The sequence below is a fragment of the Sinocyclocheilus grahami genome, unplaced genomic scaffold (assembly GCF_001515645.1).
Source record: "Sinocyclocheilus grahami isolate Dianchi unplaced genomic scaffold, SAMN03320097.WGS_v1.1 scaffold476.1, whole genome shotgun sequence".
In the NCBI taxonomy this organism is placed as follows: domain Eukaryota; kingdom Metazoa; phylum Chordata; class Actinopteri; order Cypriniformes; family Cyprinidae; genus Sinocyclocheilus; species Sinocyclocheilus grahami.
The window spans coordinates 1,316,506-1,332,329 of NW_015505655.1; the positions used below are offsets into that span (position 1 = coordinate 1,316,506).

General features: G+C 37.9%; 2 protein-coding genes across 3 annotated transcripts in view; one reads left to right on the forward strand and one right to left on the reverse strand.

Moving 5' to 3' along the window:
• Positions 1–5,238: 5,238 nt before the first annotated feature.
• On the forward strand, positions 5,239–7,789 carry gadd45gip1 (growth arrest and DNA-damage-inducible, gamma interacting protein 1). Its single transcript, XM_016235971.1, has 2 exons — positions 5,239–5,703; positions 7,233–7,789. The coding sequence occupies exons 1-2, from the start codon at positions 5,267–5,269 to the stop codon at positions 7,516–7,518; spliced, it is 723 nt and encodes a 240-aa protein (XP_016091457.1). The 5' UTR covers positions 5,239–5,266; the 3' UTR covers positions 7,519–7,789.
• An 825-nt stretch (positions 7,790–8,614) lies between these two features.
• zgc:158403 (tetratricopeptide repeat protein 39A) overlaps positions 8,615–15,824 on the reverse strand; it is a 20,669-nt gene continuing 13,459 nt past the window's right edge. For both annotated transcript variants that reach the window (XM_016235973.1, XM_016235972.1), the window contains 7 exons: positions 13,937–14,098; positions 12,947–13,038; positions 12,515–12,635; positions 12,272–12,383; positions 9,365–9,479; positions 9,161–9,277; positions 8,615–9,054 (listed from right to left, as the gene is read on the reverse strand). In XM_016235973.1, the coding sequence (XP_016091459.1) occupies positions 8,943–9,054; positions 9,161–9,277; positions 9,365–9,479; positions 12,272–12,383; positions 12,515–12,635; positions 12,947–13,038; positions 13,937–14,098 (831 nt within the window). In that variant the 3' untranslated portion in view covers positions 8,615–8,942. The remainder of the gene's footprint in view (positions 9,055–9,160; positions 9,278–9,364; positions 9,480–12,271; positions 12,384–12,514; positions 12,636–12,946; positions 13,039–13,936; positions 14,099–15,824) is intronic.

The following is a 15,824-nucleotide window of genomic DNA, read 5'->3' on the forward strand; positions in this document are numbered from 1 at the left end:
GGGTCATGCACAATAAAACTCAGAAGTGTGCATGTGTAAAAATGTGCAACCTAGCATAACATACAAACCACTCTGAATAGTCAGCAACACCCTAGCAACCACATAGCAACACAAATCTGTTCTGAGCACACTGGAAACCCCACAAGTTGTACACTGGGAAAGTAAATATGAAAAAAATGGATCGTTTAAAGTAAAACAAGGACATTGCAACTTAATAGAATTTGCTAGATTACTAAGCTACTTAAATTTGTATTCCCATATAAATATAGGAATGTTATATCAAAGCTTGAGACACATACGTCTCATATTGTTGCACTAACAACCACTCCAAACACCGTAGCAATTGCATATCAATGCCTGACAACCTCCTACAACAGCCCAGCATCATGACAGCTGCAGAGACACCACTTTACTTCAGAAATCTAGTTACATGTTATTGCTAAATCAATATAGAGCTTTGCTTACAAAGTAATCAGGATCATAGCCAAGAATGTTAATTGCAATGTGGTCTAATGGATGCCTTGCAGGTATGGAAGACTTTCAAGACCTCAGCATACTCCATTATGAGTGTTCACTAACTCTCTCGTTTCAAATGGATAAAACAGTTTCTTTAACTCATCTAAACATTATTAGATGTTTTTTCCTAGCCACAATTGCCTTTGGCTTGCTCACTTTGCACTCTACAAATACATTAGAACTGAACTGTGTGTGTGGCATGGGGTGAGCCGTTGACATCTGATATGAGATATGGATAAATAAGCAGACAATCCTGGAACGGCACTGCTAGAACTATAAAAAAAGCCCAAACCATGATGATTAGTGATGAAGATGTGATTAGTGTTCGGGGAGCAGCTTCTCTACCCACTCGTCCCCCTGCAGAAATCCGAAGCGGGCCACGGTGGCACCGGGCATCAAGGGCACCTTGGATTTGCAGATGTTATAGCTGATGACAGATGGCACTGGCACAGGCACGGGAGCGTCGGGACGGTGTCTGCACCGATGCAGAACCACCTGCACCCCTCTGCCAGTCTACCATACCCAAAATTAAAATAAAAAATCACAACGCTAATATGTTTTTTTAACCTGTTAAACAAAGCCATATTAAGACACTGAAAATGTCTGAAAAGGAGTGAGTTATGACTAAGTTTTCCTAACTTCCCATCCCATTATTCTCTCGTCCGCCTCTAAAATGCGTTTTTTTTCTGTCTCCCGCAGTGACAGAAACACATTATTAACGGGAGCTCAATGTGGTACATCCATTATTGAAAAGCTCCCCGCTGAACATGCTCCCCTCCTGAGAACGTGTAGTTCTCGCTTGGGTTCGTTCCCAGTTTAAACAATGACATGGAGACTTCCAGATCCGCCTACAGGATGAGAATATGAGCAATGTCACACTCTGCATGCGTGCTGATCGTTTGCTTCTGTCTTGTAGGGCCTATGGAGCAGTCAAACATTTCTACAGTATGGCTATGTTCAGATTAGCACACTACCATACTATATATTCTGTGTGCAGTATGCAGTTATATGCCAAAAGATGCAGTATACAGCAGCACGCTGTAAGAGATCCCATATCCCACAATGCAAAGTGCTCAACTTGACTTTATAGTTCCAGAGTAATGAACGAACCACTAATATCAACCCCAAACTACCTACTTCTTGACTTCGGCTGCTAAACATATATATATACATATATATATATATATATATATATACACACACACACATACACACACATATATATATTAAGAGATTTGTGCAAATTAATCTAGTTGTGAGCAAAATGCAATGAAAGAGCTAAAACAGATTTATTAGAATAATCTGTAATAGAAATGAGCAAATATGACCTCGATTTTAGTCCTTCAAGAGTCTTTTTGTCTTATAATTAACCAAATGATCTGTCTGTTTCTGTACAGTATAACATCAATCTTAAACCATTCAAAACTAAATCTATACCTTTGAGTGAAACATCAAATTAATAATGAAAGGTGAAACTTAAGAATATCCACATTTAGTGGATACTTTTTCACAGTTGCAAGCCTCAGAGTAAAGAATAAATTAGGCAACTGTGAGAATAAACTAAGAAATAAAGTTATATTGTGAGATATGCAATGTATAAAGTCACATTTACTCAAAATAAAGTCACAATTACCAGAAACGGGCTTCCATAATTTTCTGGTTTACTCTTAAAATTCAGCTGATAATTCACTTGTGTTTTTTCTCATTTGTATGCTGAACTGGATAAAGACATCTGCTAAATGACTCAATTTAAACGTAGTCAGTGAACAAAGGATCATTGCCATCAAAATCACATATGTATAGCACATGTAATGTACATATTACAGGTCATCGTGTGCACATTAAAAGCATGAGAGACATCTTGTTTACTAAAATGGCATCTGGACGTTCCCTCGGCTGTACTCCGGTTATTGTGGGTGGGGGAAACAGCAGCGAGCGGGAATAGAAGAACCATCCCATAACGCAACATCTCCATGAATTTCTCATGAGCTGGTTGGAAATGTGGTGGCCTGTAAATATTTAATCATAAGACCATATGGATGGTCCCGTTGGATGAACTCACAAGAGCAACATGAGAGAACAAGCCCATCCATAGTGCCTATATAACCGACCTTTCTCGTCTACTACAAGCCTGACTAGCGGTTATAATGACTAGACATGGCAAAAGACAATGTTGTCCTGAATATCAAAGGAATTATCCAGGTTCAGTACAAGTTAATCTTACCTGACAGCATGGCATATTGTCAATTGTTTTCATTTGTCCTTCCAAACGAGTCGTTCGTTGTAGTTTTTGAAAAGTGATTTCTGTTAAATAAAATATCTCCTTTAGAAGTGGACTTTTGAGCTTTGTAACTTCGCAGATCTTTTTTATGCTCAAACAGCAACATTACAGACTAACTAAAGTTGAAAAAGTGAAAAAGCATAATAGGACCCCTTTAAGTAACTCTATAGTCTCTACCATATTGTTTACTTTTACATTGAGCTACATGATAAAGTTTTGAGCGACAGCATGAGCGGGAGCGATAGCAGCAGGCCTAATAGTAACTCTAGCCTTTGCAAACACATCTATACTGATGAAACCTCTGCATTAATGCCAGCAGATCTGATTTTCTCACATGGTCATGTCTTTAAAGCTTCTCAGTTGGCACCGATCACCGGTGTCTAAATTAAGCCCTGCATCGCGCATGGCACACTGCGGACCCCTCTCAAACCCTCAACCCCCCACCATGGGAACTTTCGAGTTATAATGATGCGCTCAGCGCGACACAAAAGCTCTGACATCTGTCTCTCCAAGAGGCGCATTCTAAAGCTGCTTGTTTGTCCCATCTTTACATTTCTGAAAAGAAATCAAAACTAAAAGAAGAGTAGCGGAAGGAGGGGAGGGGTTTGTGATAGAGAGGGAGGGCTGAAGCATTTAAAACAAAGGCCTTTTTCTTCCTCCGAGTGTTTGCTGGTTAATAATCCCATGCTGCGTTCCAGAAATTCAAAGTGGAGTTTCTGCTCATCTGCTCACTGAAGCTGGCATGAACCATTAATAAGAACAGAAGTAGACCGCATGCAGCCCTATGGGTGAAAGAAACGCTCAGGGAAAAACCTAAGCCCTCTTAAGACTCTTCAAACACGATAATTCATCCATTCATCAGCAAATGATGTGAGGAGAGGAACTCTCAGTGTGTCTGTAAAATAAACTGGATCTATAAAGCTTTACCTTCTTAATATTCACTATCACTTGATTCAGCTGATTAATATCACATCATTCAAATAAACATCAGATTATACTGGTTGATATTAATTTTTAATCAGATTTTGAGTTTTTTTGTTCTGTTTATTTACTGATTTTCTAATTATTTTTTTATGGAAAATTTATAGAATTAAATAGGTCACCACAAATGCTAAATAAACAGTTGAAACAATATGTCTGTACATAATTGAGGAGTTGATCTAATTCAATGATATTCATAAAACTTCTGTTTTTAGGATCCTAAATTAAATGTAAACATTTGTAAATGTAAAATTAAATTACAAAAAAAAAATGACATTTTACAATTCTAATATTTAATTAACATTTATTATAATTAATTCTAATGTTTAATTAATATTTATTTAAACTGCAGTACAAAAACGTTGAAATGTGTCAAACTAAACATGTCTTTATATATATATATATATATTATTTTTGTACTTATACGTACAAGATTCTATTATATTATTCATTCTCCAGTAACTTGTCATTTGTGTTCTAATATATTTTCCTCTTTTGTTAAAGTAATTAAATGAAATGAAATAAGCAATGTGGCCAAAAAGGCTAGCAGAGATTTAAAAGCAGCCATCATCTTTGTTTTTCTAGCATGGTCTGGACTCTGGGATAAACAATACCAGCAGGACCAGATCCATTTAAGACCTTTATTTCCAATAATAGGATCCCACTGTGCTGTTAAACTACCGGAAAAGATTGAAGGGTCCAGTGTTCAGGACACACAAAGCCTCTGAGGATTGGAATAGCATCGTTAAAGGCCCCCTGAGGTGATGATTAAACGCCACATGAAAATGATCAGGGAGGACTGAGACCAACACGGACAACACACAAGCTGAACACAGTGCGAGCTTCAGTGTAAATATTGCATCAATCAAATCAATTTGAGCGCGATTTAAACCTGGATGATTGTAACCACTCTAAGGGAAAGCTAGCGTGTCTCCGACATAGTGATAACACTCGTTGCCTTCTCTAGTGCAGCTCAACCAGGTCTCGTCCCATTCGTCGATATTTGTGAATGATTAAACGCCACATGAAAATGATCAGGGAGGACTGAGACCAACACGGACAACACACAAGCTGAACACATCTAAACAGTACATGATTCTCAATACATATTCACATTTACAGCACAGAATAGGAAAATATAAGGCATATGATCAGCGAAGGACAAAAAAAAAGGTATAACTACAAATAATAATAACAATAATTATTATTTAAAATAATATTTTATTACAATTATATTATTAAAATAATAGTTGCATTACTTAAATTATAAAAATCAAATCAATAAAAACATGAATATTGCAATAATATTACTGTACTGTAAAATGAAACAAACGAGTACTTAATAATAATAATCCCAGTATAAATAAAATATTACATATTATTAGACATGATAATAATAGAAATTCTCTATTATTAGATATAATATTTGATATCCTCAATTCATTAAAAAAATCGAATCTACTTTCAAATCCACCAGCAGAGGGCGTCATGACGTCAGCACCACGTGCAAACACATTTGACGTTGGAGAGGTCACGGCGTTGTCATCAAACATGGCGGCCTCCTTGCTAAGCAGCAGGACAGCCTTACTCCTTGGCGTTAGTAAATGTAACTCCTTTCTACCGGCTGTAGTCCAGCAAACCGCGAGCTATAACCCCAGACCCCTCTGGCTGAATATAAAGAACCCTTATATTCCGAATAAAGAGAGCGAGAAGACGCCCGAGTGGCAGAAGACCGAGAAGTACGAGCGCAAACTGTTCGGCCGTTATGGAAGCTCGTCTGGAGTGGAGCCGGCCAAACTCTGGCCCTCTCACGCCCGGCTGGAGGAGCTGATGGCCGAGGAGAAAGAGTGGCACCCTCCGATCGAGGTGATGCTGGAAAACATCGCGGCCAGAGAGAGGGAGAAGGAGCAGAAGCGGACGCAGAGGTGAAGCGAACCGGACTAGTTTAGTCTCTATTGCAGGGCTGTCCAAACTCGGTCCTGGAGGGCCGGTGTCCTGCAGAGTTTAGCTCCAACCCTCATTAAACACACCTGAAGCAGCTAATCAAGCTCTTACTAGGCATAGGAACTTCCAGTCAGGTGTGTTGAAGCAAGTTGGAGCTAAACTCTGCAGGACGCCGAGTTTGGGCAGCCCTGATCTATTGGATGATCGACCGTGTTCAACAACTAACTGCACATATTCAATAATAACACGAAACTGTTCACCCCAGAATGAAAACTGTCATCATTTACTCACCTTCGCGTTGATTTGTGTCTCTCACAATGTCCGAGCTTCCGTTTTCCATACAACGAAATTGGATAGAGACTTCTGCTGTCAAACTACAGGACACCTTAAAAGTAATAACTCTTTTCTTTTTTTTTTTACCAGCTCATGCTGAACCCGTTTGTGATAGATTTGTTTGGTGTAACGTTACGGAGCGACACTGAAGTCGTTATTCAGTGAAAAAAAAAAAAATCCTTCAAACATTTAAATTCGACCGTTATGACACGTTTGACGTCGAACGTTATTGGTTCGCGCTTGTCTCGTGACCGATTTTTTTTTAAACATGTTAAATCTTTGTGTATTTAGCATTTGTTTTGTTTTACATTTTTTCTTAAGTTGGAAACAGTGCGATTTCACTGATGCACACTCACCGTGGGTGAAAGACACCCATTAAAATTTTTTTTTTTATATATATATATATTTTTTTAAGCCTTTATTATTTTTTAACTCTACAGTTGTGCAGTAAAATTCACTTGAAATATTTAATTTAAAAACTACATTTTTAAAACATTGACTTAAAAAGGACACTTCAAAAAGAGTGTTTTAATGTTTATCTTTTACTGTAGAGGCTGCGAAATATATAAAGCCAGCACTGATTTGTTGCTGCTGTACTTGTATTACTTATGTACTCTGCATCCCTTAAAGCACAGCTCGATTTTGACAATCAACTAACTACACAGTCAATCTCGTATTTACACAAGTTTGCATTCTTTGATTTCCCTTGCTCTTAAAAGCATAGTTCATCCAAAAATGACAATTCTGTCATCAGTTACTCACCCTCAAGTTGTTTCAAACCTGTATGAGTTTTGTCTTCTTCTGTTAAAACACAAATGAAGATGTTTTGAAAAATTGCAGCCATCGACTTCCATAGTTAATCTATGGAAGAAGAAAAAACTATGCAAGTCAATGCCGGCAACTGTTTGGTTATTAACATTCTTCAAAATATCTTCTTTATAATCCTGTATGTTCTCAAAATACTTAAGTATTTATATGTAAAATACTTAATGTTTTGGAATAAAAAATAGTTTCTTCTGTGAAACAAAAAACTGACAAACAGCACATTTGGAAGGAGATGATCACACACACACACACACACACACGAAATGTATCTTTTAAAACCGTATGCTATATTCATTACCTGCCATTGGTTTTTGAGCAGCTTTAATGTGCTTTTCGCTTTGTTCCCACACAGAGAGAAGATAATCGCTGCAAACATGGCCAAAATGCCCAAGATGATCGGCGACTGGAAAAAGCAGAAAAGGGAGGCAAAACAGAAGCAACGAGAGGAGAAAATGAAGCGGGACAAACTGCTGGCCGAGGCGAGAGAGCGCTTCGGTTATGCGCTGGACCCCCGCAGCGCCAAGTTCCAGGAGATGGTCACCGAAATAGAGAAAGAGGAGAAGAAGAAGAGAAAACTTCTGAAACGCAGGAAGAGAGAGGAAGAGCAGGGGCCAGAGGCAGCAGAATCCAGCCAATAACCCTCCGAGATCAAGGACTTTCATACAGTGCTACTGTACTATATTGTAAAATTGGTTTCTTTGTATGTGTGTGTCATTGTGATTAACCCCCAGATTGTTTGATTGAAATAAAATCAGTCACTGAAACAACATGCCTGGAGCTAATAATACTTTAGTATAAACTAAGTTCAGAAAGTATATATGCATGTCTGACTGAAAAACTGATATTAAAGAGCTACATTTTTCATAACAGAATTCCTCACTGAATTTTGAGAAGTCCTACATCAAGTAAAAAGCATATATGTTAAACGACAATTAAGCTTAGGATGCATGAAAAAGCAGATGGGTGTAATTTGTCATGGAAAACTGATTTATTCATACAATAACCCAGTGCATTTATTGCTAAATAACTGCATTGATTGTACGACTTGACTTACTATACAATTATGCATAAATTAAACATTTCAAAAATACTTCAATATCAATCATTTGATTAAATATTAAGTACTAATAAAATCTGACAGCTGAATATTTATGATGCTATCTGAACCATTTGATTATTATAAACATTCTTGATTTATTCAAGAAAGGAATATAATAATCAATAATAAAGTATTCAATCCCACGCTCAGCCTTACAATAATCAACCTGTTTAATCATAATTACAACTTAGTGTAAAATGGTTCGTCTAATTTTTTTGTAAACACTGTCCGTTTCCCTTATTAAACCTGAACAGGACTTGAGAAAAAAAACACAGAAAAATATTAATTTGATTTCTAATGCTCCCTAAAATGTACATTTCATTACATTTTAACTAGTGCTGTCAAACGATTAATCGTGATTAATTGCATCCAAAATAAAAGTTTTTGTTTACATAATAAATGTGTGTACTGTGTATATTTATTATGTATATATAAATACACACACATACAGTATATATTTCGAAAATATTTACATGTATATATTTAATTCATATCATTTATATATAAATATATTTCATATATAAACAACATTTTTCTGAAATGTATACATGCATGTGTATTTATATATACATAAATATACACCGTACACACACACATATACCGTATATTATGAAAACAAAAAACTTTTACTTTGGATGTGATTAATCGTTTGACAGCACTAATTTTAACATGTAGGAGCTTAAACCCTTGTTTACATTTGACATATCCATTCATCTATTTACTAACTGACTAAAATAAACATTGATTTGGCAAAAATAACCTTGTGGGGGAGAATGTACAAAAGAAGTTTTTAGTGTCTCCTACAATACCGCCCCAAAAAAAGCATGAGACAGGTTAACACTGGGCAGTGCCACTGCATAACAACCACACCGTGTCTTTGGTCCTTCTTTCTCCCCGTGTAAGAAGTGACCGTGTAATTCTGCTCTGGTCCTCAGAGGGGAGACGCCATTGATTTAGGATTCCTCACAATGCTGTTATTTCATCTTGCTCGCTGGTGTCAGCCTTAAGTTTGGTCAGGGCCGCATGGACCCTGAACTGCGTACGAGACTCCATTGAGTACTCCTTGTAGTTATTTCTGACAGGAGAGATGAGGAGAAGATTAGGAGAACATTTCAGGACAACAATGCAATCTGCAACTTCCATAAAGTGACGACAAGTATTTTGTCCTAGACTGAACTCACTTGGCTTTCTGCAGTAGTTTGATGGCTTGCTCTTTCCTCCCGGTGTCAATGTACAGGAGACTCATCTCCAGCAGAGCGTTAGGAACCAGGTAATGATCGAACTTCAACTTCTTTTCACTGTTAAAGACACAAATAATCTCAAACACCATCCTGAGACAGAACAAGCATTTCTTAAGGTAAACCCATTAACGCAGAAGCACTGGCCTGCTGCAAATCTGTCTGAAACAGTCCTCTGCCGCCTGCATCTGGCCTTGGTTCTTCAGACACAGGCCTTTCAGAAGCAGGATTACACACGTGTCATCTACGGAGTACTCATTCTCTACACATACAGAAAGAGTAAATGCAAAACACTGTATACCCATACTACTGTATAGGAAGGTCACATAAACAATATATAACCGAACAACAGCAATTTTCTGTAAGGTCTGCAATTGTCAAAAACCATATTCAAAGGAAAAGATATTTCCTCTGGTACTTCTGCAGTAATGATGACTTCAAACTCAGCAGATTTTAATAATCAAGTGCAATTAATTCTGTGATTCCATAAGTTTTAAAATAACTTAAAAAAAAAAAGTAATAGAAGGAAGCAGTTAAAATCTGATTACAAAAAAAACCTACTGACCATGAAATATTTTGCAATTGATAATATAAAAATTATCTAAATGTTGTAAATATATTATTGAGCAATTGATCATTTAAAATTTTAATTAGTCTATATATTGGTTTTTGCAATCATCTTTTACCTCATTATTCACTGATAACAATTAATTGTGTTCATTATTAAAGTTGATGTTACCCATTTTAAAAGTTTTTCATTTATTTCTAGACATATTCTCTGTATACAGCAGAGAGTGATACTGCTACTGGGCATAACAGATTTCACTAAAATGCAACTGATGAAGCTTCTCATTTAAAGGGGACATCGGATGCAAAATTCACTTTTACATGGTGTTTTCATATAAACAGTGTGTGGACACAACCACCCTACAATGATAAAAATGTATTCACTCCTTTTTTTTAATCCCCAAAAAACCTAAACGGTCTCAATTATCAAGCTGTTTTGATTTTCTGAGCAATATGATGTCATACTGCTAAGGTCAAGCCCATGACTGCTGACAGACTGTCCCGTATTAGCATATTTCCACCCTCAGCAACAAGTTGTACGCTGTCCGCCATTTTCTCCGCGCTTGAGCAGCTGTAGTGATAACGTCTCGTAAGCAATGCAGGTGTTTTGTACAGTGTTGGGGAAAGTTACTTTTAAAAGTAATGCATTACAATATTGCGTTACTTCCTAAAAAAAGTAGTTACTTAGTTACTTTTTATTTAAAGTAATGTGTTACGTTACTTTTGCGTTACTTTTTAAATCTGGGCTGGGCTTGCTTGTTTGCTTTTAATATAAAAAGTTATATTTTTGGCAAATGTAAAAGCCCTTTCACACCAAAAGCCTCAGGCTGAAGGAAATGTAAATTCACGTCTGTACAGTATACACAGAAGAAGAAAGTTCAACACTCTTCAGCAATAAAAAAAGAAGAAATGTTAGTTTATCTTGTGTAATTTTTGCTTATTAGTATGGTTGAATTGGATCACCGAAGGTCAGCAGTAAATTGGGTTAATAAAATGGGATTAAATGCATAAAGGATATTTGTATAACTTAACATATTTCATTATTGCAGCTTTGAGTCATATTCTGAGTTGCTTTTAACTTTTTATTAATTTTGAGGAAAACTAAATCTGATTTTTTTTTTCTTGTGAGTGAGAGAGATGAATTAATGCATGTTCACATCTATTCTAGAACTAAAGTAACATCTTACTCCCGATTTCTCTCAACAAGGGGACAGGAGAGCTTTCAATCAATAAATGGGAAAAAAAGTATTTGAAAAAGTAACTCAGATATTTTCTTGTAAATTAAAAAGTAATGTTACTTTACTAGCTACTTGAAAAAAGTAATCGGATTACGTAACTCGCGTTACTTGTAATGCGTTACCCCCAACACTCTTTTGTAGTTGGATGTAAAAGTGAATATAAGGGTCTTAATTTTCTCCTGATATCAGAACCACTGAGGACGCAGTGGATTAGTTTTGATTTTGATGGTAACGTACCAACGAATCCACAAAAAACAGAAGAGAATGGCTCACTGTGAACAGAGATGTTTTTGACAAAGTAAAAAGGGTGTTGTTTTACACAACCATTGAGGAATTTTAACCAAATTATGTAATAACATTTCATGAAGACCCTAAAGAATCATACTAACTTATGGAAAATGGGCATCCGATGTCCCCTTTAAAGGGATAGTTCACCAAAAAAATGAAAATTAGATTTTTATCTGCTTACCCCCAGGGCATCCAAGATGTAGGTGACTTTGTTTCTTCAGTAGAACACCGGAAAATGGGCATCCGATGTCCCCTTTAAAGGGATAGTTCACCAAAAAATGAAAATTAGATTTTTATCTGCTTACCCCCAGGGCATCCAAGATGTAGGTGACTTTGTTTCTTCAGTAGAACACAAACGAAGATTTTTAACTCAAACCGTTGCAGTCTGTCAGTCATATAATGGAAGTGAATGGGAATCACGGCTTTGAGAGTCATAAAACATACACAAACAAAACCAAATTAAACCCTGCGGCTCGTGACGATACATTGATGTGTAAAGACACAAAACGATCGGTCTGTGCAAGAAACTAAACAGTATTTATATAATCTTTTACCTCTGATTCACCGAAATGTCCAAACTGTGCGCGTTCTCAACAGCCGGCGCGTGACGCGTCTTCTTCTTCTTCTTGCTTTACGGCAGATCGCAGACTTATAAGTGCATTACCGCCACCTATCTCTCAAACGGACCATCGACACTCCTAATTGAGATTGTAGATAGAGTGTCAATGGTCCATTTGAGAGATAGGTGGCGGTAATGCACTTATAAGTCTGCGGTAAGCTGTGATTCCCATATATGACTGACAGACTGCAACGGTTTGAGTTAAAAATCTTCGTTTGTGTTCTACTGAAGAAACAGAGTCACCTACATCTTGGATGCCCTGGGGGTAAGCAGATAAACATCAAATTTTCATTTTTGGGTGAACTATCCCTTTAATGCACAGAGGACTTCGTGTAGCATTACCTGGAGCGGCCTGTAGGGTGCGCTCTGCCTCTAACAGCGTCTCCATCATGCCCTCTGTCAGCTCAGGCTGTTTGCTGATCATGGAGAAACCATTCCACATGTACATCATCTCCTGAAATATGAAGTACACGCTGAATAGAAATGTTGTTGCCTCTGTTTTAAAGTATATATTGCCTTATAACAGAAAATAAAAGTAAAAAGCATTTAGAAAGAAGTGTATTGAATGCAATGCATTATTCTTACAAGCACGGGAACAGGAAGTCTAATTGGATTGCTGGCTTTGTACCGTCTTGCTTTACGAATGGCAAACTTCTCTGTGGGTGGAGATTTACCCGCTATCTTCTGCTTGTATGTTGGTACCCGTCTGATAGACCGAAAAAGAGAGATAGGAAGTGAACGGGAATAAAAAAAAACACTATTTCCATCCATCAGTCAGCTAATGTCTCAGTTTTGATACCGTGTTAACACACATCCTGTCTGATAGACCGAAAAAGAGAGATAGGAAGTGAACGGGAATAAAAAAAAAACACTATTTCCATCCATCAGTCAGCTAATGTCTCAGTTTTGATACCGTGTTAACACACATCCAGTAAACCCACAGAAAAAGATGTACACTAGAAAAGAGTTTATTTCTGCTCCTGTGTTGGCAGTGCAATTACTTGTGAGTGTATTTACCTAAAGAGATCCACCTCATTATCCCCGAATGGCCGAGATTCTGTGTCTGGAAGCATGCTGAGATAAGCTGCCTTCATGTACACGTACATGGCCTGAGAGAGAACAAGAAAATCATCATAATCCTTCTGCACACTGGAAACACACTGTACGTAATCACAACCAGCAACAGGACCAACCAGTTCAAACAAAAACCTGGCAAAGACGCACAAAGCCAATTTACACAGCTTACACACTGCAGTCATTGTTCAAATCGCTGCGCTGTAGCATAACTTCAATTTTTTTTTTTAAATACAGCTCAATCCCAGGTCAAATACAAGTCTGTCTGCAATTAGACCAGAAATATTGATTAACGCTACTGTTGACTAACCAACTGCTGAGAACATTTCGTCAATCATGAAGAAATGTCATTTTGCCTTTAGTTTTAGAAGATATCCTGCTTTTGAAGAATACTTTGAATCTCTTGTTTTCTGACTTTGTGAATATGGCAATTTTGGTGGACAAACATCATAATCCTGGCAATGATATCCAAATCAAAATACCACTATAATGCTTATCTGATGATAATAATAAATGACATACTTTAATTTAAAAGATGACATAAAGGGTTTAAACACTTTTAAAGTGGGCAAAACATGGAAAACGAATTGCATTGCTTTCTAGTTTGCATTATATACAAAGCAGACTTTTTCCCAGCACCAATAAAATCCCACACTTGATTTACAATTCCAGGTGGAGGCCATTTCAAACGTGCGACGCAGAAATGTATACAGATCCCAGTTAGACAACCATGACATGGGTGTTTCTCACAGACATACAGTAAACTATACTATTATATTATTAAGGATGTTGTTCTTTTAGTAATTTCTCCAGAACATAATGTAAATGAACTTTTAGATTTATACTAAAACTTTAGATTTCAGGTGATAAATTAATTGTCATTGGGCCTTTAAAATTTCTGTATAAACTGTTCTATTGGAGCAGTCGGGTCACCTTAGACCAGCGGCTCTCCTGGCTGAGCAGGTCCGCGTAGAAGTACGCCATCTTCCAGTGCCTCTTAAAGGTGAAACACCACATTAGCTCCCAGTAGCACATGTGATGAAACTGTTTCCAGGCCTGCTGGGCCTTACAGCCATCCTCAAACAGCGCCACCGCCTGGACATGCAGAGATACAATAATGGCAAAATATTAGTGAAGTACATTTATAGCCTCAATTTCTTAAAAAACATTGTCATTTAGTTTTTCACAACCATTTTCCACCCCTCTCTGACCCTTGTGTTTTAAGCCATAGTTGAATTGTCTTCTAACCAGTCTGGAGTCTTTAAAGGGGTCATATGATGCAATTTCAATTTTTACTTTCTCTTTGGAGTGTTACAAGCTCTTGGTGCATAAAGAAGATCTGTAAAGTTGCAAAGACTAAATTCTCAAATCCAAAGAGATATTCTTTATAAAAGTTAAGACTTGTCCATGCCCTCCTAAAACGCCTCGTTTAAACATGCCCCCACATGTCTACAGCACTGTGTGGGAAGATTTGCATAACGCCAGCCAAATGTTCACGCAAAGAAAGAAGGTGTAACTTTTATTCTCGCTGTAGTATTGTTGCCGCCGCCGCCATGTCGTGAAGGCACTGTGTTTCATTTCAAACTACTTTGTTTGGCCTTCTAAAAGAGGACGATATCCGCTTCCTCATGCCTGGAGCTGACCCGTGCTGGTTGCTGAGGAAAAACATCAACTTCGCGCTGTCAATCACCAGATCGGCTTTCACCGTGGACGAAGCAGAGTCCAGCCCGGGGTCGTCACATATGTTTGCCGCAAGCCTCCTTTATCGAATCCGCTGGGCGCCGCTCACTCAAGCCGCTGTGTATTTCGTTGTGAAAGCGAAACTACTTTATTTTTATTTTGACATGGTTTTAGGTGTACGCGGCACAATACGCAACGCAAAGCGTAAAAACACAATAGAAGTCATTACAATCAGTAATTATGTCCCTACTGGATGCAACAAATACCTCATTTGTAATGGGTTTTATTGGTTTTGTCTCATCGCACCGGACACATGGAAACCATAGACTGTATGATGGAAACACAGTATGGTAAGGGGCATAACATTTCTGTCACACGCTTGAGGTATTCGGCCAATCACAATGCACTGGATAGCTGGCCAATCACAGCACACCTCGCTTTTCAGACCGATGAGCTTTGTAAAAATCGACGCGTTTCAGAAAGGCGGGGCATAGAGGAAAAACAATAATGTACATTATGTGGAAATAATGTGTTTTTTTAACCTTAAACCACATAAACACATTGCATTACACCAAATACACAAAATAATGTTATTTTTAGCAACATCATATGACCCCTTTAAAACCATTGAAATGCTATGCGGTCAGATTGCAAATGACTGATATTTCAGTACTCAGCATTTATGAATGATCTGTTCTGGAAAATGTTCTCCTCCCGTTTCTCACCTCGTCAATGTTGCCCTTTATTTCTTCGGCTCGACCTGCAAAGAAGAGGAAAATCGCTCCCTGGAGAGATAATCAGAACATGAGCTCCAAAAACACCCAATGAAGACCCCATATTACGGCTTGACTAGCAGTGTTTCCTTTCGAGCATTCACTCTACACTGTGAAGCATTCACAGTGGGAACTCCTCCCCTTCTCCGAAAATCCTGAAACCTTATAGGATAACACCAGGATAACCTTATAGGATAAACTGGGGGCCGGGCCCCCTGAAGAGAGAGTGTCGGTGATCCTCATTGCCCCGAACTGGCCGATTCAACTTTGGTTTCCAGACCTCAGGGAGATGCTTGTGGCTCCCCCTTAGCGAATCCCCCTCAGGAGGGACCTGCTGTCTCAAGCGAACATCTCGATATGGCGCCCCA

Bases quoted from the DNA above. Each gene is read 5' to 3' on its own strand.
- gadd45gip1 (XM_016235971.1), top strand. From the start codon at position 5,267: ATGACGTCAGCACCACGTGCAAACACATTTGACGTTGGAGAGGTCACG. The intron at 5,704-7,232 runs GTGAAGCGAACC...GTTCCCACACAG, and splicing joins GAGCAGAAGCGGACGCAGAG to AGAGAAGATAATCGCTGCAA.